The 22526-nt window shown below is 38.4% G+C and overlaps 1 protein-coding gene across 1 annotated transcript in view; it reads right to left on the minus strand.

The window, feature by feature from the left end:
* Nucleotides 1-1454: 1454 nt before the first annotated feature.
* The window catches only part of LRRC72 (leucine rich repeat containing 72), a 39129-nt gene continuing 18057 nt past the window's right edge, over nt 1455-22526 (minus strand). Inside the window, exons 5-10 of the mRNA XM_024577190.3 lie at nt 17974-18055; nt 16332-16442; nt 6682-6771; nt 5620-5772; nt 2607-2634; nt 1455-1697 (exon numbers count right to left, since the gene is read on the minus strand). Of these exons, the coding sequence (XP_024432958.2) occupies nt 1532-1697; nt 2607-2634; nt 5620-5772; nt 6682-6771; nt 16332-16442; nt 17974-18055 (630 nt within the window). The 3' untranslated portion in view covers nt 1455-1531. The remainder of the gene's footprint in view (nt 1698-2606; nt 2635-5619; nt 5773-6681; nt 6772-16331; nt 16443-17973; nt 18056-22526) is intronic.

Consider the following 22526-nt stretch of genomic DNA (forward strand, 5'->3'; position numbering starts at 1 on the left):
AAGGAGGCCTCAGTTCCTCACCACGTGGACCTCTCCAGAGGACTGCTGAAGTGTCCTCACATCATGGCAGCTGGCTTCCTGCAGAGTAAGTGACCCGGGAGAGGGCAAGAGAACGCTTTGATTCTATGACCTAATCTCGGAAGCCACACATCACTTTCACCTTGATGTCCACCACGCACCCACATTAGTACCAAGCTCCTCCCCCTCCCCCTCCCCCTCCCCCTCCCCCTCCCCTCCCCCTCTCCTCTCTCAGCTATAACTTTCTGCCAGGGACCATCCCTGAATTTCAGACGCTGGCTGTGCACACCGGCACAAGTTGTTTACAGATTCTGTGACGGTTCACTACTCCCTCCAAGGCTCTCGTCTTTTGCCTGTTTTGACTTCAGCCCCACTTCTACAGTACAGGGTGGGCAAAAGTAGGTTTACAGTTCTGAGTACACAAAACACAGGGTTTATTCTTGTAGTAGTATTTACTAATTATTGTGTTATTTTCCATACGAACAACTGTAACCCTACTTTTGTCACACCCTGTATGTCTAGGTAACAGTGGGATGGTTCTAAGCACCATCAGAGAGGGGGATGCCACTCTGCTTTTTATAAGCTTGTGATCTAGGTCTTTAGCTTAGCTGCAGGAAAGTAGCAATGTGTTTGCATCACCATAATTGTCCAGTTTTGTGTCTCAGTACCAAGCTACTGCTGGAAGCTTTTCTGGCTTCTCTTTCCTCTAGTTGTACATACCCTTCTGGTCAGACTAAGCTCAGATATTGGCCCACACAGAAATGACAAATGCCTCCAAAACAGTGGACTAGACTAATAAATTGTGGTACAGTCATACAGTGGGATACTATACAGCAATGAGAACAGAGTTACTGCTATTAGCAACAACATGGGTGAATTGAGTAAAAATAATTCAACTTCTATGATGCCATTTAACATGCCTTTCAAAACAGACAACATAATGTGTGGTTTAGAAATCGGGACAGGGATTACTTTTGAAGTGTGGGTAGGACCAAGTAATAGGACCCGTGACAAGAATGAAGAGACTTTCAGAGTGCGGGCAACATGCTCTGTGTCTTGATCCAGAATGCCGGTTCCATAAATGTTCATTGTTTGAAAATGTGTTGAGCTGAGCACTGATCATTTGTGTACATTTCTATGTACATGTTTTACTTCAACAAAAACCTAAAATGTAGGAACTATTGCCCTGGCCGGGTGGCTCGGTTGGAGTGTCATCCCGTGCACCAAGGAATGGGGGTTCAATTCCTGGTCAGTGCCCATACAGGAGGCAACTAATCAATGCTTCTGACATTGATGTTTCTCTCTCTTTCTCCCTCCCTTCCTCTCTATAAAAATCAATTTTAAAAATGTCCTCAGGTGAAGATTTTTTAAAAAGTAGGAATTATTTTTCACTATTGACATTTGTTTATATTTAAACATTTCCAATAATATCAAAATAAATATGCAATTGCTAAATCACAGAGAAGTTTAATACACAACTGAAAACCACTGGGATTCCTGGAAATACCAGGGGTTATCTCAGTGTAATTGTGAGCATTTGAGCAGGTTCTGTGCCTTTCTCTTCAAGGTATCTTTCCTCTCGCGTTGGAACCGTGTCCCAGTTCAGAGAGGTAAAAGCCATCATTGATCTCTTCATGGACCTTACAAATACAGCATCTTCTGGGTCGTCAAACACAGTTCTGCAAAAAGGGCAATTATGTCAGAAAAAAAATAAATTAGACCAAAATGAATTTTTAATTTAGATGTAGCAATGCCATATTTTTCTATGGTATTGGTAGTACAGTACCACTAACAAATTTTGGGCTCTACTGACAAGTGACTTGCAGGAGAAGTAATGCTATTTTCATTGTATAGAGTGTTTATTTTAATGATAGAGTTTTTCACCAAATTTGGGATCGGCTATTACAGTTGAGGTCTCACATATTTATACATTCATGTTTTAAACCAGCGTTAAATGAAATGATTAAAATATTTCTAGATCTCATATCCACATTTGTATCTGACATCCACTGTATTGGGGAGTTATTTTCTACCTCATGCCATGATCTCAAGGCTTGTGCTTATATTTTCTGTAAATGTGCTTGGGGATAACATTTTTCAACACTGAATCCAAAAAAACATTCCTAAGTTCAAAATTAAAAGAGAGTAATGGTTTTTAAATTCATCAATATTCATGAACTTGAAATGTTTTTCATAGCTTAATGAAGTATTTGCCTTTGAAAATGTAAATTTTAGTGAATATAAAATGTTAATAATTGCTCTCACTGGGCATATTTATAGGAACAGTAAACAAGAAAGACAAAGACCCTCATTTGTAATAGCTAATAACTCTTAGTTTTTTAATGCATCAAATCACACTTTTACTTTTTTAGGTTATAATAATAACATCAAAATTTAAACATGTCAAAAATGAATAAATAACTTGCACTTATTTATCACAGAAAGACATAGCAATTTTTTTCTATCTATTGAAGAGTTAGTCATTTTTTTAACTCATTACGGTCTACTTTGGGAAATGGGAATAATTTAATGGGTCAGTACAATTATGAAATAATTCAATAATAAAAGTAAAGTTAAAAATCACTTACTTGTCTACATTATTCGCAAATGCAAAATCTAAAAAAATACATTTCAAAATTAGTATCCTTGAAATGTTTAGTTAGCATTTTGAAACAATGGGACAATACTGTAAAGGAAAAGTCTACAGCATAGCTTTCTGGGTTTTGAGCATGCATTTAGATGAATAAGTTCAATCATGAAAAAACCTTGATATCAAGCCCCAGATTGAAATTTCCTCTTACATATAGTACCTTAGGTTTGTCTTAGATTTGAGGCAGATCTTTAAATACAATACACACCTGAAAACTCTCAGAACAGAATGCTTAATCAATTTAGTTACCAACGGAATCCAAGTGGGACTTTTTGTAGTTGAGATACTAAGTCTCATGTGCAGAAACTGACCCCCCCATTTTTTTTTTAAAGACAGGCACATGTAGCTATAAATGGAATAATAGACCAAATGAGGAGAAATACAGAAAGTAGTTTAGACCATTTGGATTCTTGGCATTAGCTTCACAGCACTGGAATAAACAAATCCTAGATCACAAAGAATCTACATCTCCCCTAGCTTTGGAGCTCAAAGGCCAGGCCTCAAAGCTTGGATTTCTAATGATATCTTGCAGAGACCATCATTGCGTTGTTTATTCCTCTTCAGAAGGCCTGGTGCCAGACTAGAGAAGGAATGTAGAAGCACCTGTTGGGCCACCAAAGCCCAGAGTGTGAGCTCCTGCTAATCCATAAGCAGCAGGGAGCACACAGCCTCTGCCTTAAGAGAGGAGCTGATGGCACCCTTCCCTTCACAAGTGGCCTTCTCAGGTCTCCCACAAATCAGAAAGCTGAAGCAAACTGATGTCCAAAATAAAACTTTTACTTTCTAGCAGAGATGGTGTTCAAACCCAGAGGAATCTGGTCTCCAAGCTTGTGCTCTTGCCTCTACCCTGGTTGTTTACTAATTGAAATATGCCCAGATCACTCGAAAGGCTTGTTAAAACACAGCTTTCTGGGTCTGGCCCTCGAGTGTCTAATCTAGTCGATCTCCTTTGGGGCAAGAACTTGTACTTGTAGCAAATTATGAAGTGCTGCTGCTGCTGGTTTGGGGATCACGCTCTGAGGACCACTGCCCTTCACTGTGCTCTTCTGCACCCAGAACAAGTCTTCCGGTCATCACTTCTATTCCATGGGCCATACCAGCATAAGGAGCAAGTTACAGGACACTTTGTGAAACAATCATACAAATTCTACATTAATGTAACTGGCCCAGGCTCTTCAAAAACTCATGGGAACAGTTTGAGAATCTATTCTAAATTAAAAGAGATTAAAGAGCCATAATAGCCAAATGCAATTATGAATCTTGACTGGATTCTGGTTTGAAAAAGTAGCTATGGAAGACGTCTTGGAACAACTGAGAAAATTTGAGTATGAATTACATATTCAATAATATAAATGTTATTTTTCCTGGGTGTGATAATGGTACTGTGGCTCTATAGGAGAATGTCACTTTTAAGTTTACAGGCCAAATTATTTAGAAGTGAAGTGTCATGATGTCCTCTACTGAAATATTAAATGGTTCAGCAATACTTTCATGTTTTCCAGTTTCAGTAAGGCAACATCTCAGTGAAGGGCGGTGAATATGGCAGAATATTGTCATCAAATATACATGGGCACATGAGGTGTTTAATATTCTTTCAACTTTTTTTATGTTAGAAAAATTTTACAATTAAAAGTTAAGAGAAAAGTCCTGATTTCGCTCTAATTTTTTTCCTCTTGTTCTGTCTTGAATAATAGTTCAGCTGGTTGTAAAATTCTTGGTCGATTTTTCCTTTTCCTTAGCATTTTAAAGATGGTAGATCACTGTTTTTCTGACTTTCATAATTGCAGTTGGAAAGTTTGTTGTGAATCTATAAATTATAATTTTATAGGTAAATTTATATTTTCTGACTATTTTAAGACCATTTTGCCTTTGCTGTGGATTTTTGTTGTTATCAGTCTTTTATGTCTTTGGATTAATTTTGTGTGGTGAATCTAAGGATTTATATCATTTACCAAATTTCAAAAATTCCCAGCCATTATTACTTCAAACATCATCTGCTGCCCAATTGCTCTATTTTTTTCCCTTCAGGATTACTAAACTTGCATTGAGCCTTATCTTTCTAATATCTCCTTCTCTCAATAGCTGATTAATATTTTCTGTATCTTGCTTTCCCTATTTTGCATTCTAGGTAATTTCTTCAAAAGTATTTTCCAATTTAACATTTTTCCTTTCATTTCCAGAAAATCTGTTCTAGGATGTATTTTCATTTTCAAATGTATGTTTGCAAAGTGTCACAAGGAAAAGGCTTTTGTCTTTGTATCTTTTTAAATCCCCCTTTGTGATGCCCGATGGTGCAGTGGCCACCTTATAGCCATAAAACACATCAAAAATAGCGAAACAAAAGATCCATGTATTCTTCAACAGCAATGACATCAGTGAATTTTACACTAACCCTGGAACCCTACCTTTGTACTTCTTTACTACATGCGAGACATAAACCTCTATTTTTGTAAGTCACTGAGGTTGGATTTCTGTGACATAAAAGAAATTAATTCCAATTAATGAGACATGTGAATATATTAAACTTATATTTGCATATAATGACCAAAATATTAACAGTGCTTATTTCTGGGTGGAGAAATTATAGACAACCTTTATTTATTCTGAATATGTTTTCCATATTATTGAAAACTTACAGTCTTAGTTGGTGAAATTGTCCAGTGATAGCGGTATAATAACAACTGTAGCTTATTTACTGATCCCTTTACACTACGCTAGATACTGGGGTAAGGACTTCAACATAATATCTCATTATTATCACATTACCTCATTGAATTTAATATATGCAAATAAAGATGAGAACTGCATATCACTTTAATTTGACTAATAAAATTAGAGTATATTTATTTCACTATATAGGTACTTAGCTTATTATAAATTGCAGTTGTTATTATCAAATTACCCAAAAGTTTGAGAAATTGTAATTTCATTTTTTTCTTTTTTCAAAATACCTGAAGGTACTCGCTGGGCTGGTTTTTGCTTAAATGGTGATTTAGGATCCCATGAGGCATCTATTTTTCCTCTGAATGCTATTGATTGAACAATATGAGCCTTTTTATGGTTAAATATGGTAATCATTGATCTTCTTTCTTTTTCTGTAACTTCTGATAAAAGCAAAAGATAATGTTAGTACACAGCATTATAAATAGATATGCAGAGTAATTCAAAAGAGAATTGAACATCTTAAAAAATATACTTATCTGATTTATAGTATATGTGAACATCCTGTCCAAACTAATTTGTGAAGGGCTATCACAGTCATTCCCATCATCTTACAAGTGCCCAGTATGTGCCCCTCAGGTCACGGGAACATCCTGACATCTCCCAGGCCCTTTCTAACACATCACCATGGGTGACCGAAACCCCAACTGCCACATACCCCTCATGTCCTCAAGGCTGTGAGGAAGAGGTGGCATGAACATAAGGTTCTGATATATCCTCATTAAGAAGGCACTCGATAATTAGGAATGTTCAAACCTAGATATAGAAAGGTAAGTAGATAGATGGATAATGAAACAGACCTCAAAAATGTAAAATAGAACATGCTGTTTTTGTAGCTTACATGAATCAGACATACCAGTTTATCTACAATGTCTAAAGATATATATTCATAAAGAAGTAATCATTGATTACACATATTTTAATATGTATTTCATAATTTCAAAGACTATGCTTTTTAGAACTTATATAAACCTTAAGAGATGAGCCCAATTCTCACGTTTTTGAAGTCAGAAACTAAGGCCCCGGGGGGTAAGCGATTTTGGCATTCAACACGTTAGTGTCTAAGTCAGAATCTGGAGACCTGTCTCCCACTCAGTTAGATGGCCTTTCCAGACAGTGGTCAAAAGGCATACATTCCTAAAGTAGGGCACATTTCAGAGAGCAAAAATTTCAATAATAATTTTAAAGCCTTCATTTACACAAAAATTATTTTCAAAGATATTCAACCTTTTTAAACCACTGAATTGTAAGACTGCCTCTCAATATTTCTCTGCAAGGAAAAGTGTCCTTACGGTTTCGGTCAAGCAGCTCCACTCCCGGAAGATGGTAGATGATGTACAAACGATAGAGGTTATATTGGCAGAAAGGGTTTTGGTAGAGACCTGCAAAGAAAGAATCCAAACTAAGAGGTCAGAGTTCAAACTTAGTTTCATTTATCACTTGATAAAATATGGAAAACTGCAGGATTAATGGGAAACATAAAACAGGGAAAGCCCTGCTTCACAGATCAAACCAACAGCTTCAGCAAACCCGTACTTATTCAGAGCAGCACTCACTCTTGCTGCCTGTTAAATTCATTCATTCATTCAACAAATATTTTAAGTGCTCACAGTCTACTAAGAACTGTGCTGCATGCTAGCGGCATATCATCAACCGAAATCTGCCACAAATGAGGAAAATTTAACATGTCCGTAAGTTAATTAGTAAGGAAGAACTAGATATCAGGTCTCTGGGGGTCTTGATGTAGCTCTTTATCAAACTATGTGTTCGCTTGGTCTCCAAGGTCACAGGAAGTCCGTGCAGAGATGGGCAGAGATGCGATGCACTGTCCTAATACAGTTTTCTTTCTCCATTTCACAGCACTGTGCCTAGTTCAGAATGTGTAAATGGCAACAGCACCTTCAGAACTCAGCAGCAGCAGAGCTTGAGCGGGAATGGATGTGGCATCTTGCCTACCTGTGGCCAGGTATATGGGGCTCAGATTTTCTGTGCACAGATGCTGGGATACCTAAGGAACCATGCTGGCTAATATGGTGGCTGGAGGTGAGAGGCAGGTGGGTGTAGAAGAGGTCCTGACACTTTTGGTGCCACATCCCTTAGGCATCAGCATGTGAGACATTTTTTAGTCTTCAACTAGAAGTTGTGAGGGTTTTATTTTCATGGAAAAGGGAAAGTATTTTCTCTAGTATTCTTTGGGTAATATTAAACAGGGTTTTTGTTTTTCAATACAAGGTGAAATAAAACATTTATGATTTCCAGTTGGGTATCTTTAGCTGTTGGACTTAGCCTACACTCAATTTCTTGAAAATAAATTCTGGAAAATACATCTAGTGAGGACCACTAGATGGCAGTAGCAGAAAGAGCTCCAGCTATTGTACAACTACCTCACTCTTGCAACAATGAGGCTCTTTGAATGTGCATGTTAAATTTAGCAGTACTGCTGTAGCATTTGACAACTTATAAAATACACACAGGCTTGACAAAATCATGAAAATATTAAGCATTAGAAGCCCCCCCCCAAATTGATTAACATTTATAAATAAGTTTGCCACGTAGATATGGAGAACATGCTTAAACAACAACAATTTAGATAAAAACTGAAAAAGTTAATCACCAGGTTGTTTCCTCTGTAGTTAATAAAATGTTCCAATATTTCTTGCATAAACACAAACTTTTCTAGCTAATAAAATCATTATATGTAGCTATTCTTTGTGGAAAGCATGAGTTTTAGAGGGATTTACAGCAGGCGACGGGAGATGTCCGGTGCATCGTAAACAAAAGTTTTGACTGAGGAAAGGCATAAAAGAAAATGTAGAGCCAGGAGCAACAAAAAAAGTTAAAAGAAAGAAAATATGTATACATTTGGGGTTAATGAGAGGAAAAATGAAATGGATAGTTTTCAAGATTTCTTAAGTGAAGGCAAAGCTGGTTTGAATTTTAATCTTAAAAGAGGAGGCATCCGAAATGGTAAATAATTGTGACTACAGAACAGAGAACAGAGGGGATGTATATTAAACCAGTAGTAAGGACAGATTTAAGAAGATCCACAGGGATCATGCACTGTAGCTTGAGCCAGAGAGAGAGGAGAAAAGGACAACCTTCAAGGACATAAAAGAAAAACACAATTGTTTTGAATGAGAGTTTGTGAGGGAGAAAAAGTCTCATATTCTTTCGTGCCGAAGTCTGCTCTGGTTCGTATCTGGGAGAATCACGGCTGAAACCTCACAACCCTATCATTCAGTATAGCAGGTGAGACCAGACTCTGCCTTTGCATGTGACGTTAGTGGAAAATGTGCCAACTTCTTTCAGTGACATTCACTCCTCGGCACACCCTTCACAGCCTCTTTTCCTTCTCAGAATATCACTATTTCATTTCTTTTCTTGGCTTTTTCTCCTAGTGTTTAGTTAAGTAATGTCTTTACGTAAGTAAAAAGTAAAGTCTAGCTTCAGATTTGGGTTTACTGCTCTTACATTAAGTTATTAAGAAGATGTCTCATTACTGAAAGCCCATTGTGCTTATTACGGTTCAACATTCGTCTCACTGCAAAGTAAAATCTAAGTGACGGCAAGTCTGAAAACTGTGCCTAGCCCCTGCCTAAATTAACTTAAAAACAAAACAGAATTAAATAATTTGAAAGGCACTTAACCTTTATTATTCTTCACTTACTTAGCTCTTAAATTTTAGAAGGAAACAGCCCAGCCAAGACAGAAGCGCAGGTAGATACACTTTGCCTCTTCACACAACCATAAGAAAGACAACAACAAATTTAAAAAGAAAAAACAACCAGAACTGCCACAAAGCTAAACTGTATGGAAGTCCAACAACCAAGGAGTTAAAGAAGAAACATTCATCCAGACCAGTAGGAGGGGTGGAGATGGGCAGCAGGGGTGAGGAGGACTCAAGGCAAGGCAGCAGCTGGGGGACTGGGCGAGTGAGGCAGTGGCTGGGGGACCCACATTTGCATGTGGATAAACCAGGAGGAACAACTGAGGAGTGAGACAGACTGTGCAACCCAGGGTTCCAGTGTGGTAAATCAAGTCTCCAAACCTCTGGCTATAAAAACCTATGGGGGTTGTGGCAGAACGAGAAACTCCCTGCCTCACAGGAGAGTTTGTTGGAGAGAACCACGGGGTCCTAGAATGTACACAAACCCACCCACCTGGGAGCAGCACCAGAAGGGCCCGATTTGCTTGTGGTTAGCGGGGGATGTGACTAAAAGCTGCAGAGAATGGAGCAATTGGCATGACTCCCTCTCTGACCCCTCCCCCACATACAGCACTACAACACAGCCATATGGGTTGCCCCGCCCTGGCAAATACCTAAGGCTCCGCCCCTTACTATGCAACAGGTGCACTGAGACAAAGATATGGCCCAAAAATAGATCAAAATTCCAAAAATAGAACTAAGCAATGAAGAAATAGCCAACCTACCAGACGCAGAGTTCAAAACACTGGATGCTCACAGAATCGGTTAAGTATGGTTGCAAATAGAGGAAGAAGTGAAGTCTATGCAAAGTGAATTAAAGGAAAATGTAGAGGGAACCAACAGTCATGGGAAGGAAACGGGGACTCAAACAACGATTTGGAACAGAAGTAAGAAATAAACATTCAACCAGAGAAGAATGAAGAAAGAAGAATTCAAAAAAATGAGGAGAGGCTTGGGAACCTGTGGGACATCTTTAAATTATTCTCACCTCTGAATCATAGGGGTGCCAGAAGGAGAAGAGGAAGAGCAAGAAATTGAAAATTTATTTGAACAAATAATGACAGAGAACTTCCCCAATCTGGCAAAGGAAATAGATTTCCTGGAAGTCCAGGAAGCTCAGAGTCCCAAAGAAATTGGACCCAAGGAAGCACACACCAAGGCACATCATAATTACATTACCCAAGATGAAAGGTAAGGAGAGAATCTTAGAAGCAGCAAGACAAAAGGACACAGTTACCTACAAAGGAGTTCTCATATGACTAGCATCTGATTTCTCAAAAGAAACCTTACAGGTAAGAAGGGGCTGGAAGGAAGTATTCAAAGTCATGAAAGGCAAAGACCTACACCCAAGATTACTCTCCCCAGCAAAGCTATCACTTGGAATGGAAGGGCAGATAAAGTGCTTTCCATATAAGGTCAAGTTAAAGGAGTTCACCATCACCAAGCCCTTATTATATGAAATGTTAAAGGGACTTATCTAAGAAAAAGAAGATCAAAACTATGAACAGTAAAATGACAACAAACTCACAACTATCAACAACTGAACATAAAAAACAAAAGCAAAAACAAACTAAAATCCTGTTCTAACAGGAACAGAATCACAGAAGTGAAGATCACAAGGAGGGTTATCAGTGGGGATGGGGGAGAATGGGGGAAAGGTACAGGGAATAAGAAGCATAAACGGTAGGTAAAAAATAGGCAGGGGGATGTTAAGAATAGTATAGGAAATGGAGAAGCCGAAGAACTAATATTTAGACCCATGGACATGAACTAAGGAGGGGAATGCTAGTGAAAGGGAGGGTGCAGGAGAGAGGGGGATAAATGGGAGAAAAAAATGGGACAACTGTAATAGCATAACCAATAAAATATACTTAAAAAAAGGAAAAAAATTTAGAAGGAAGCAATTACTTTTAACTCTCTTTTTTTCTCCTATACTATAAGCATTTTACATTTTGGATTTATGAGTTTTGGATTGATGCTACTAAAATTACCATAAATTAGGTTTTTAAGATATGAAACCGGTTTCCTGTGTCTGAAAGTTCTGAAAGCCTTCCATGATGTATGGGGTACATTCCTTTAGAAACTATGAAGCACAATTGCTTACACTTTCACTTTTAATAGGTTAATACTATTTAATCCACCTTCCCTCTAGGCTACTTATAGACTACACCTCAGTGGCGCCAGCACTGTCTTGCTTATCTTAATTTGGGATTCTGAGTCTAAGCAATTTACATTCACCAAATAATATATCAAAACGTCTCTATTACCTTACTGCACATGCTTGAGTTTCATGAGTCACATGTGTGAATCCACTTATTATTGAAACAGGAGAGAAAAAATTATAGTCATCTAAAGTGGCTTCAGTCATCTAAATTGGCCTCAGTTAATTTGTTTAAACTTTCAAAGCAATATCTAAAGTCATAATTTAAATGAACCTGAATGTTTTTAAGACCACTATTGAAGAAAGTTGATGTAATTAATAATGTACCAATATATCCATTTTGATACATGGGAAAAATGATATAGAGAACAACCTATCTATACAGAACAGCCTGTGGGAGGAAGTGCGGATGTCAATGATCAGACATTAAGATTTTAAGGTTCTGGTTCAGGGTTACTTACTAAGGTCAGCACCTCCAGAAATCTCACTATCTTATTTTAAGCAAATTTGTGGGCCACTGCATACCATTAAAGCAGGGCATGAACAGAGAAGAGGGTCTGAATATTCTCTTCTTTAGAACAAACAGCAGTGAAAGACCCAGCTGGCTCTTTTGATTGGGGGATTGTTCTGTTTTGTGGTCCCACCTTGAGGGACATTTCAGGTAAAGAGGCCCAAATGAAGAGACCACTGAGATCATGGTCCCACCTTGATCTCCCAGCATCCCCTTCACTCCTTGGCTATTTGCCTTTAGCAGTGGACTACGGTCCAATGAGGAAGGGTAGAAATGTTTAAGAGCAGAACCTGTAGAAAATGAAGACCCTCTATGGAAAAGGGCACCCACTGTCTCCAATGGTAATCTTTATAGCTCTGCTAAGGAGCAAGTCTTAAAATTATGGAATGCAGGAGTCTGTCTAAGTATACTTTCCAATAGTAAAGCTAATGAAACAGAAAATTTGAAATGTGGAGGCCAGAAGTTTAGAAATGGGAAAGTGTTAAGTATTTTGTTGCTGTTGGTGGTGTTTTTTTCCCCTCTGTGCTGGGAAAAAAGGCAGGGGGCAGAAGGTTAGTGAATGTCATCAGCCAGGAAGGACGAGTTTGACGAGTGTAGATCCTGATAGAGAAAGAGTTTGGAGAGGCGAAGGGAAGAGGAAAACGGAGCTGGAGAGGAGGGTGTGGAAAGGTAGGCCACCTGGAGAGAGGAGAGGGGGCCCTCCTGACTCAGCCTGGGAGTCAGAAATTCCAGTTTCCAGAACGTCACACTCTGAGGCTGGTATTGGGCCCCCCTGAAGCTCCCAGACATGTCTCCTGGGCAATCACTTGGCGATTCTCCTGGCGATTCTCCTCACACGTGCCATGCCAGTGGAGGGTGCATGCTGACATGGGCTAGAGATTTCCCTCCGGGCAATTTTCTCACCCTCTGACGAACTTGCAATTGAAGTGGAATAATAATAACACTTCAGCGTTTTATATGGTTTTACAACTTGAACAGACAAACACTTTACCATTTTAAAATACATGATTTTCTCATTTTAGTTAATGAGCAGAATCTAATCTGTGATTGCAAATGAGGCTCAGAGAAACCCATTTGTATTTGCCATACTGCACAAATGCAATTAGTAGTTTAGTAAATGCAAACATTTTTCCATAATAATAATTTATTTATTTATATTGTTCAGTTACAGTTGTCTCAATTTTCCCATTGCTGTCCTCTGCCCCGCCCACCATCCCTCCTCTCCCTCAGTCAGTGCCCACCCTGTTGTCCATCACCATGGGTCCTTTATGCATGTTCCTTGACTAGGCCTTTCTCCTTTCCCCAGTTTTCCCTCTCCCCTCTCCCCTCTGGTCACCGTCAGTTTGTTCCTTCATACCAGTCAGAATGGCCATCATTAACAAATCAACAAACAATAAGTGCTGGTGAGGTTGTGGAGAAAAGGGAACCCTAGTGCACTGTTCATGGGAATGCAGACTGGTGCAGCCACTGTGGAAAACAGTAGGGAATTTCCTCAGAAAACTAAATATTGAACTGCCTTTTGACCCAGCAATTCCACTGCTGGGATTATATCCTAAGAGCCCTGAAACACCAATCCAAAAGAACCTATGCACCCCAATGTTCATAGCAGCACAATTTACAATAGCCAAGTTCTGGACACAGCCTAAGTGCCCAACAGTAAGTGAATGGATCAAAAAGCTGCAGTACATTTATTTATACAATGGAATACTACACAGCAGAAAGACAGAAGGAACCCTACCCTTCTCAGGGATGAAACTGGAGACTATTATGTTAAGTGAAATAAGCCAGGTGGCAAAAAGACAGACACCATATGATCTCACCTATAAGTGGAATCTATTGAACAAAACAAATGAGCAGAAGAGACCCAGATACATATGTCAGATATCTCACGCAGCAGCATTATCTCCTAGGGCAAGGGATATAAAGGAAAGAATAAACAATTGGGGCTACATCAAATTAAAAAGCTTCTGCACGGCTAAAGAAAACATCAACAAAATGAAAAGGGAAAACATATTTGCCCATGATACCTCGGACAAGGGTTTGACTCACATGACTCAATACCAGGAAGACAAACAATCCAATTAAAAAGTGGGCAAAGGACCTGAACAGAACTTCTCCAAGGAGGACATAGAGAGGGCCCATAGACACATGAAACAATTCTTAACATCACTGGCCATCAGAGAGATACAAATTAAAACCACAATGAGTTGCCACTTCCATATAATTTCTTTAATGAAATGGGGCAAAGGTTCAAAATGTATCTTTGTTACCAAAAATTTTCAGAAAATTCTTTTATTTTTGTAACTGGACACAGCATTTTCTCTATTTCAAAATATGATACGACTACAAGATTCTCAGTTGGATCAATTATATAACTTGAATTACATCACTGTGATTTTAGGTAGAGGTCACTTCAACTGTTGCGATAGGAAACACTATAGACATTATATTACTAGGTTGGCCAACAGGCTTTCAGAAAACCAGAAAAGGCACTCCCACACCACACTCATGGCTGACACAGTTCTGTGTTCACGCACACACTTGACAGGCGAGGGGGGAATGGGGGGGTTGACACTCTCCTCATTCCTGAGGCAGGCACAAAGTACTGTTGACTATGGTGATACGTAGACTGCTAACCTCCAAATTTTGTATTGTAAAATAAATTTGTTTAAATTGAGACCTTTCTTTTAGTATACTATCCAATTAGCTTTGAATCAAGTCCCTTCAACACTAAGAAATATTTAGCCTGAGAGCTATGAGGTCCAGAGAGGGTCCTTCTTGGTCACTTTAGTGTCCCCATGTGGTAGAGCATCACACAGTGAGTATAAGATGAAATTTTGTTGACTAAATGGTAAATATCTATTGAATGAATGAATGAATAAATAAATGGTTACTAAAAGAAACAAGGTATAACTATAAGTTTCAACATTTCTTAGTAGTTTGGTTAAAGCTCTGAGGCTTGTATTTCCACCATTAAAGAGAAATAATTCTAATCCTGTCACAGGATTGCTGTAAGACTTGACTGAGAATGTCGGAAAGCATTTTCTCAACAGGAAAGACATTTAAATATGTTATTATAATGATTATTATTTAAAATGTCAGTTATATTTTTAAATCTGTTTGCTACTTAGCAGAATTTGTAGACTGTGTATCTTAAATCATTATCTCATTTACAAATCCACAATAAAACAATTTTATTTTTGTTGCTATTTCAAAGTAGCATTAGTGTCAAGAAATGCTTAATTTTTTTTTTTTTTTTACACTAACAGCTTAACATTTGAAACAATCCTGAGAGGAAGCTATTAGCCTGTTTTATAGGAAACTGAAGATAAGTGACAATTCTGGATCTAGCAGAACCAGTCGTTGAGTGACAGACACAGCTGGCCAGCACAGAGGGGCCAGGTGATTCCAATATGCCGGTCAGTTCCGAGTCTTTCACAGACCTTATCACACCCCCAAATAAGCATGAAATTGCCACAGACTTGAAGTAATTTTAGTTTTGGGGTTTAAAAATTTCCTTATAAGCACATGAATCATCTCTCCTAGATATAACAGATCAACATGGAAAAATATATGAAAACTGTAATCACTATCAATGTATTGATTGATTAGAACCTCCCCCATCAACACCAGTTTACACATATAAAAACACTGTCTAAGGCAATTCTGAGAAATAAGTACAAAATGAACAGGAAAAAAATCCACTTCATAACACCATGTAAAGAAGTTACCAAACTCTACTGATAACTTACAATCTTTTTCCTCAGTACACCTGGGACCTTTTGTCCTGTGCTGAGACTATGCCTGGACTTCTCCACCCTTCAAGACTATAAGCTTAATGAGAGCAGGAACCATGGATTATTTACTTTTCCAATCTGTCTCCCACTTTCCTCCAAGAGGCCAGTTCTTTGTTGGATGTGGTTCAGTAGTCACGAATAAAGTTTGTAGTTCATCCAATTAAAAACATAAATAAAAATTACTTTTTTTTGGTGTCAGCCTTATTATTATAATTCACATACCACACGATTCACCCACTTCCGGCAAACAATTCATGGTTTTTAGCACACTTGCAGAGTTGGACAACCATCACCACAGTCAACTTTATAATATTTTCGTCACCCCAAGAAGCAGCCCCTGTTCTTCAGCTGTACCCCCCAGTCCCTCGTCCCCCCCCCCCCCGTCCCTGGGATAACAGGGATCTACTTAACATAGGTACCGCTCAGCATTGCCCTCTTGATGGACGTGCCTACTCTGCATGTGTCATATAAATAGAATCGTGTCATAGGTGCTGCAACTTACTTCTGAGGTTAAACTAAAACCACATATTTAAACATATCAATCAGTCATCTTTGTCACTTCTGTCATTTTCAGTTGGCATGTCATATCACTCCACAAAATTTTTTCTACCTGTTGTTCTTCTCAAAACATTTTCAAAAGGAGTCAATCTGGTCTTGTTTTCAGATATATCTAAGTATTTTAGTTATCGATCTAACTTAAATTTAAAAAATAAAGTCCTGTGTTTTACTGTTTTAACCTATGGCCGTATAAAAGTGCAAGTTAATACTTAGGGTCTTCAGATTTAGCATCCCCTTTAACTCCTTCACTGTTGCCCCGAGGCTCGTTAACTCGTTGCGGTGCAGCAGGAGGACGTGCAACGAAGGCAAGTAGTGCAGGCCTGCGAGAAGTTTGCACAAGGTTTTAAACACGTTTTAATGCTGGTTAAACACACCAACTAAACAAAAGCAAAGAATGCATTACAGCTGGTGAAGGAAAGAATTATCAGTAATATTGTGATTATCATTAAGAACAGAAGAAAGCATAAGAATTCAATTAATTAAGTATAATGTGGGAATATAGAGGCAATTTCTTTTCAGTGTTATTGTCTCACGGAGTTTTTCCTGTAGCAATGATTTTTTGTTTGATGTTAGAACGGTTACTTTATTCGTTCTTTTTTGTTCTGTTTTGCCAATGTTACTTAGCCTTATAATGCCAATTAAAGGGAACAATTACTCATTGAATTCAATTCCTCCCCTCAGATTGCTCAACTAAATATTTTCTTTACACCATACAAAGCCAAATATTAATATCATTTTTGTTGATTCTAAATTGAAAAATTTCCCACATTTTTAACAAAAGTGAAAGTGGGTTCTGTCTTTGCAATAGCCACATTGCAGTTTAACCAGCAAAAATTTCTTTCTTCACGGTACATGAAATTATGGTAGATCTTAAAATTATGACACTTTGATTCTGGGATACATAATATTAAAGAAAAATGTTTTGTGTTATACCTCTTCATATTTCATGATCAGAGTGTATCATGTACTTTTATACATGGTTTGAAATTGTCAGTTTAGAGATTTTTACATATGTAAAGTTAATTCAGAGTGAAAGAATTTGACTGGTAAAAATTATAGCCAGTGAAAACATTAAGACTATTTATAGAGTTGTTACATTTATGAATGTTCCCTAATACTGTTAAATTTGCTTCCACAGTACCTAGTGTATGTGCAACTATGCAGTAGAATGGCAAAATTTCTATGTTAAAAGAAGATTCACTTACTTTTTATTCTCCCCTTTATTCCCCTCTGCCCTGCACACCCCTCCCAACAGCATTCCTTCCCCCTTAGTTCATGTCCATGGGTCGTGCATATAAATTCTTTGGCTTCTCTATTTCCCATACTATTCTTAACCTCCCCCTATTTTGTACCTACCGTTTCTGCTTCTTACCCCTGTACCTTCCCCCTATTCTCCCCCCTCCACCTCCCCACTGACAACCCTCCATGTGATCTCCATTTCTGTGATTCTGTTCCTGTTCTAGTTGTTTGCTTAGTTTGTTTTTGTTTTTGTTTTAGGTTCAGTTGTTGATAGTTTGAGTTTGTTGTCATTTTACTGTTGATATTTTTGATCATCTTCTTTGTCTTACATAAGTCCCTTTAACATTTCATATAATAAGGGCTTGGTGATTATGGGCTCCTTTGATTCATTTACTTTTTGAATATCATGACACAAGATGAGATTGCATTAAAACTGTATCAAAAGCACATTTCTTAAAGTGAAATGTACATAAGAACATTAAAAAAATAATAATTCCATCACATATTTTCAACAGTAATGTTAAAACAGATTTTTACACGTCATTATTAATAGCATAGTTAACTGTTATTACTTAATTGAAAATTCGATCGACAGAAAAAATTTAGACATACCTTCTATTTCAATTATTGCATTGTTGTTTAGATACAGTTCTGTCAGACGATAGTTTCTAGTTAGAAATGTTATTCCATGTAGCTGAAAATGAGAGTGGGAGAATAATTTACTTTCTACAGTAATTACATATACATACCTATATAAAATTATAATAAGACCAGAAGAGTTTGATGTTTGCTGTTATTTTTAATTATTTGTAACCTTTTTGTCTGGGCTATGAATTTACATGTGGATTGTCTTTGAGGACAGTGTGGTAAAAAGGATGTTTCTAGCTAACTGAGTATAAACTCCTCTTACCGCATTGTGAGCAAACTCCCTCGCATGGTTTACAAAGCATCTGTGAAGGGGCCTTCACCTTCTGCTCTAACAACATTTCACACAAACATGCTCCTTATAGGCTCATTGGATCTGACTTCCACATATCAGCTCAGTCGCCATCACCTATTATTAATCAAGCACTTAGTACTTTCTCTCTATAGAAATATATGTTCAATATTATAAATTAATATGTGTTTATTAAAGCTTATCATTGGAACTTTTATTAACAGTTAAATGGAACTATTTTGGCCTTTGTGGGACTGATTCAGATATGAAAATGCCAATCTATCTGATTTAGTGAGGATTTACTGGCATTTTACTATGTCCTCTCATATCTCAAAAAGGTTTTTTTTAAACTTTTAAAATGAATTTTCTTTACCTTTTTAAGTGTTTACACCATTTACAAATTATGAAGCTATAAAAGGCATGTATGCTTCTCATGTCATCATTTCACAAATTCATCTGCCTCAAATTATGGCAGCACCCATGCAGGAGGAACCCCAGTAGCTTCACCACAGCTCGGTTAAGTCCTGAGAAGAGCCACGCTCCCCCAGCTAGGAGAAACCATTCAGGGCAAGGAAGAGCGGTTCCCAGTGGACTTCCTAATCCTTTCTATTTCCCCTACCGGCCTCCTGACAACACTCCCTACTTCCTCCTCACCACTCGCTGATCTAAATACAGCTGCACCTAGAGATACAAGGTGGCAGAGGAGTAAGTGGAAGCTGTACAAACCTCCTCCCAGGACCAAACTGGAATTACAACTAAATTGGAGAGAAATCATTTTGAACAACCAACTGAACATTAACTGGAGAGAAGATTTGTAACCAAGGGCAGACAGAAGAAACCACTTCATCACAACATGACTGCTAGGGAGTGCAAAGGCGTCACAAGAGGGCTGGCTGGTCTCCCACAGGAAGCAACTGAAGTTCCAGAGGGATATTTCAGTAACTTGGGATTCCCCTTGAGAAGTGTGGGGTCTAGACCCCAAGCTGGGCTCCCCAGTCTACAGCACCAGAGCTGGGAAAGGAACCCAGATAACACCCAGCTGTGAAAAGCAGCAGGGAACAGCTCAAGATGCAGAAAGCCTCTTAAAGGGCCAATGCACAAAATTCCATTTGCAGCCACTTATCTTAGGTTCCGGCCGAGGGAGGGCAGAGTGGACTAGAGTTGTGTGAGCAGAGTCTGGGGCTGGTGGCCCTGGGGAGAGAACTGAAGGAACAGCCACCAGGATCCCTGTGCTGAGTTATCCCCCACACCGAAGAGGCCATCTTTCTCAGGCAGAGCATGCCCCTTCAAGTGGCATCAGCCTGAGGGCAAGCAATAGCCCCACCCACAGGAATCACTCTGCCCCACACTTGTAGAGCTTAACCTGGCTTCTGAGTATAGCTTGAGGCTATATCGGTGACCAGTTTAACAACTAAGGCACATCTCTGGGAGCTCTGGGACTTCAGCTGACACTCCCCTGGGCCGGTGCTGGTAAGAGCCGGCTTTGGTGCACAGCCTGGTTCTTTCTGCACACAAACAGGCCCAGAAGAGGGATCCACAAGCTGTGGATTGCTGATAGCTCCAAACAGGCTGCCCAGGGCCAGTCACAAGCAGCGTCTCACGTAGGCTCTCACCAGAGTCTTTGCAGATCTACCTAATACACAGAAACAAACACAAAGAGGCAGCCAAAATGAGAAGACAAAGAACAGGCTCCAAATGAAAGAACAGGAGAATCCTACAGAAGAACTAAATGGGAAGCAAGCAATTTATCAGGTAGAGAGTTTAGAGTAATAATTATAAGGATATTCTACAGTATGAAAAAAGACATAGAAACCATAAAAAAGGACCAGTCAGAAATAAGGAATGTAATATTGAAAATTACAATACTTTCCATTGAATAAATAATACAATGGAAAGAATAAACAGTAGCTTAGATGAAGCAGAAGATAGAATAAACAATTTGGAGACAAGATAGAAAAAGAAAAAACCACCCAAGTGGAAGCACATACCATGTTTATGGGTAGGAAGAATTAACATCATTAAAATGTTCATGCTACCCAAAGCAATCTATAGATTCAACACAATTCCTATCAAGATTCCAATGTCATATTTCACAGAACTAGAACAAATATTTCAAAAATTTATATGGAACCATAAAAGGCCTCGCATAGCAACAGCAATCCTGAGAAAAAAAGAACAAAGTTGGAGGAATCACACTACCTGATACCAAACAATACTATAAGGCCATAGTAATCAAAACAGCATGGTACTGGCATAAACACAGACATGGAGATCAATGGAACAGAATAGAGACCCCAGAAACAAACCCATACCTTTATGGTCAATTAATTTTTGATAGAGGAACCAAGCACATACAATGGACTATAGATAGTTTATTCAATAAATGATGTTGGGAAAATTGGACAGATACATGCAGAAAAATGAAACTAGACCACCTTCTTTCACCCCACACAAGAATAAATTCAAAATGGATTAAAGACTTAAATATTAGACTCCAAACCATAAAAATCCTAGAAGAAACCATAGGCAGTAAAATCTCAGACAGTGCTCATAGCAATATTTTATCTGATATATCTCCCCAGGCAAGGGAAACAAAAGAAAATAATAAACAGATGGGACTACATCAAACTAAAAAAATTTGCATAGTGGAAGAAAACATCAACAAAATAAATAGACAACCCACAGAATGTGAGAACATATTCGCCAATACATCTGATGGGTTAATATCCAAAATTTATGAAGAAATTACAAAATTTGACACCAAAAGAAGCCAATCGAATTAAATAATGGGCAAAGGACCTGAATAGACATTTCTCCAAAGAGGACATACAGATGGCCAATAGACATATGAAAAATGCTCAATGTCTCTAATCATCAGAGAAATGCAAAGTAAAACCACAGCGAGATATCACCTCACACCTGTCAGAATGGCCATCATCAACAAGCCAGCAAACAACAAGAGCTGGCGAGGATGTGGAGAAAATGGAACCCTCTGCGCTGTCAGTGGGAATGCAGGCTGATTCAGTCACCGTGGAAAGCAGTGTGGAGATACCTCAAACAATTAAAAATGGATCTGCCTTTTGACCTAGTGATCCCACTTATGGGAATACATCTGAAGAAACCCGAAACCCTAATTTTAAAGAATATAAGCACTGCTACATTCATTGCAGTGCTATTTACGATCGCCAAGATATGGAAGCAGCCCAAGTGTCCATTGGTAGATGAGTAGATAAAGCAACTATGGGACATTTACATGATGGAATACTACTAGGCTGTAAAAAAGAAAATTTTACTCTGCATCAGCATGGATTGACCTGGAGAACATTATACTAAGTGAACTAGCCAAACAGAGAAAGACAAGTACCGTATGATTTCACTCATGTGTGGAGGCTAATGAACAAACTGAACCAACAAGTGAAATAGAGACAGACTCATAGATGGAGAGCAGATGACACCTAGTGAGTAGGGGGACAATGAGGGTGGAGGGACTGAGCAAAAAGGAAAAAAGACTTATGGACATGGACAACAGTGTGGTGATTGTAGGGGGATGAGGGGTATAAGGGGGTTAAATTGTAATGGAAAAAATACAATAAAAATTAAAAAACTAAATATAGCCACATCTGACATCATCATAGAAAAAGAATATCAATGGAAACCATGATTTTTTTCCTTCTCCTTTTCCAGTTGCCTACCTGAACACACATTAACAGAACATTACTAATTAGTTGAGGGTTTAATTTCTCTTGCATTACTCATTAACTTAAGAAGAATACTAATGAAGTCAACAGTTTCATCTTGATTAAAGAATCACAATTTTCCCAAGAACATTAACATCCTTGGACCATGGTTATTGGTATTTTAATACTGTGCTGTTTGTTGCAGTGGAGGGGTGGAGGGGGTGAAGTGGAAAGAAATAAAGCCAGATCATAAGGATCTTGGGGTGCTATTAAAATTTTTTGTGCAGAAAAGTGTTATTGCCTAATTTTGTTTTAGAAAGAAAATGACAGGGAAGAACATAGTTTAGAAGGGATGGTAAGTTTGATGGCAGGGGATGCACAGGAAGGGTGTTAAATGCTGATTCAGAAGAACGTATGCTGGTCCAGAGAAGAGCGATGGCAGTGGGAGAAAAGCGAGACGGTTCCAAGGTAAAATGTGCAGGACACGGTAGACGTTTCAATTTAGTTAGAATACATATAAAACCTCTATGACCCTACTAACTAATGTCACC

The sequence above is a fragment of the Desmodus rotundus genome, chromosome 6 (genome assembly GCF_022682495.2).
Source record: "Desmodus rotundus isolate HL8 chromosome 6, HLdesRot8A.1, whole genome shotgun sequence".
Taxonomy (NCBI): Eukaryota; Metazoa; Chordata; class Mammalia; order Chiroptera; family Phyllostomidae; genus Desmodus; species Desmodus rotundus.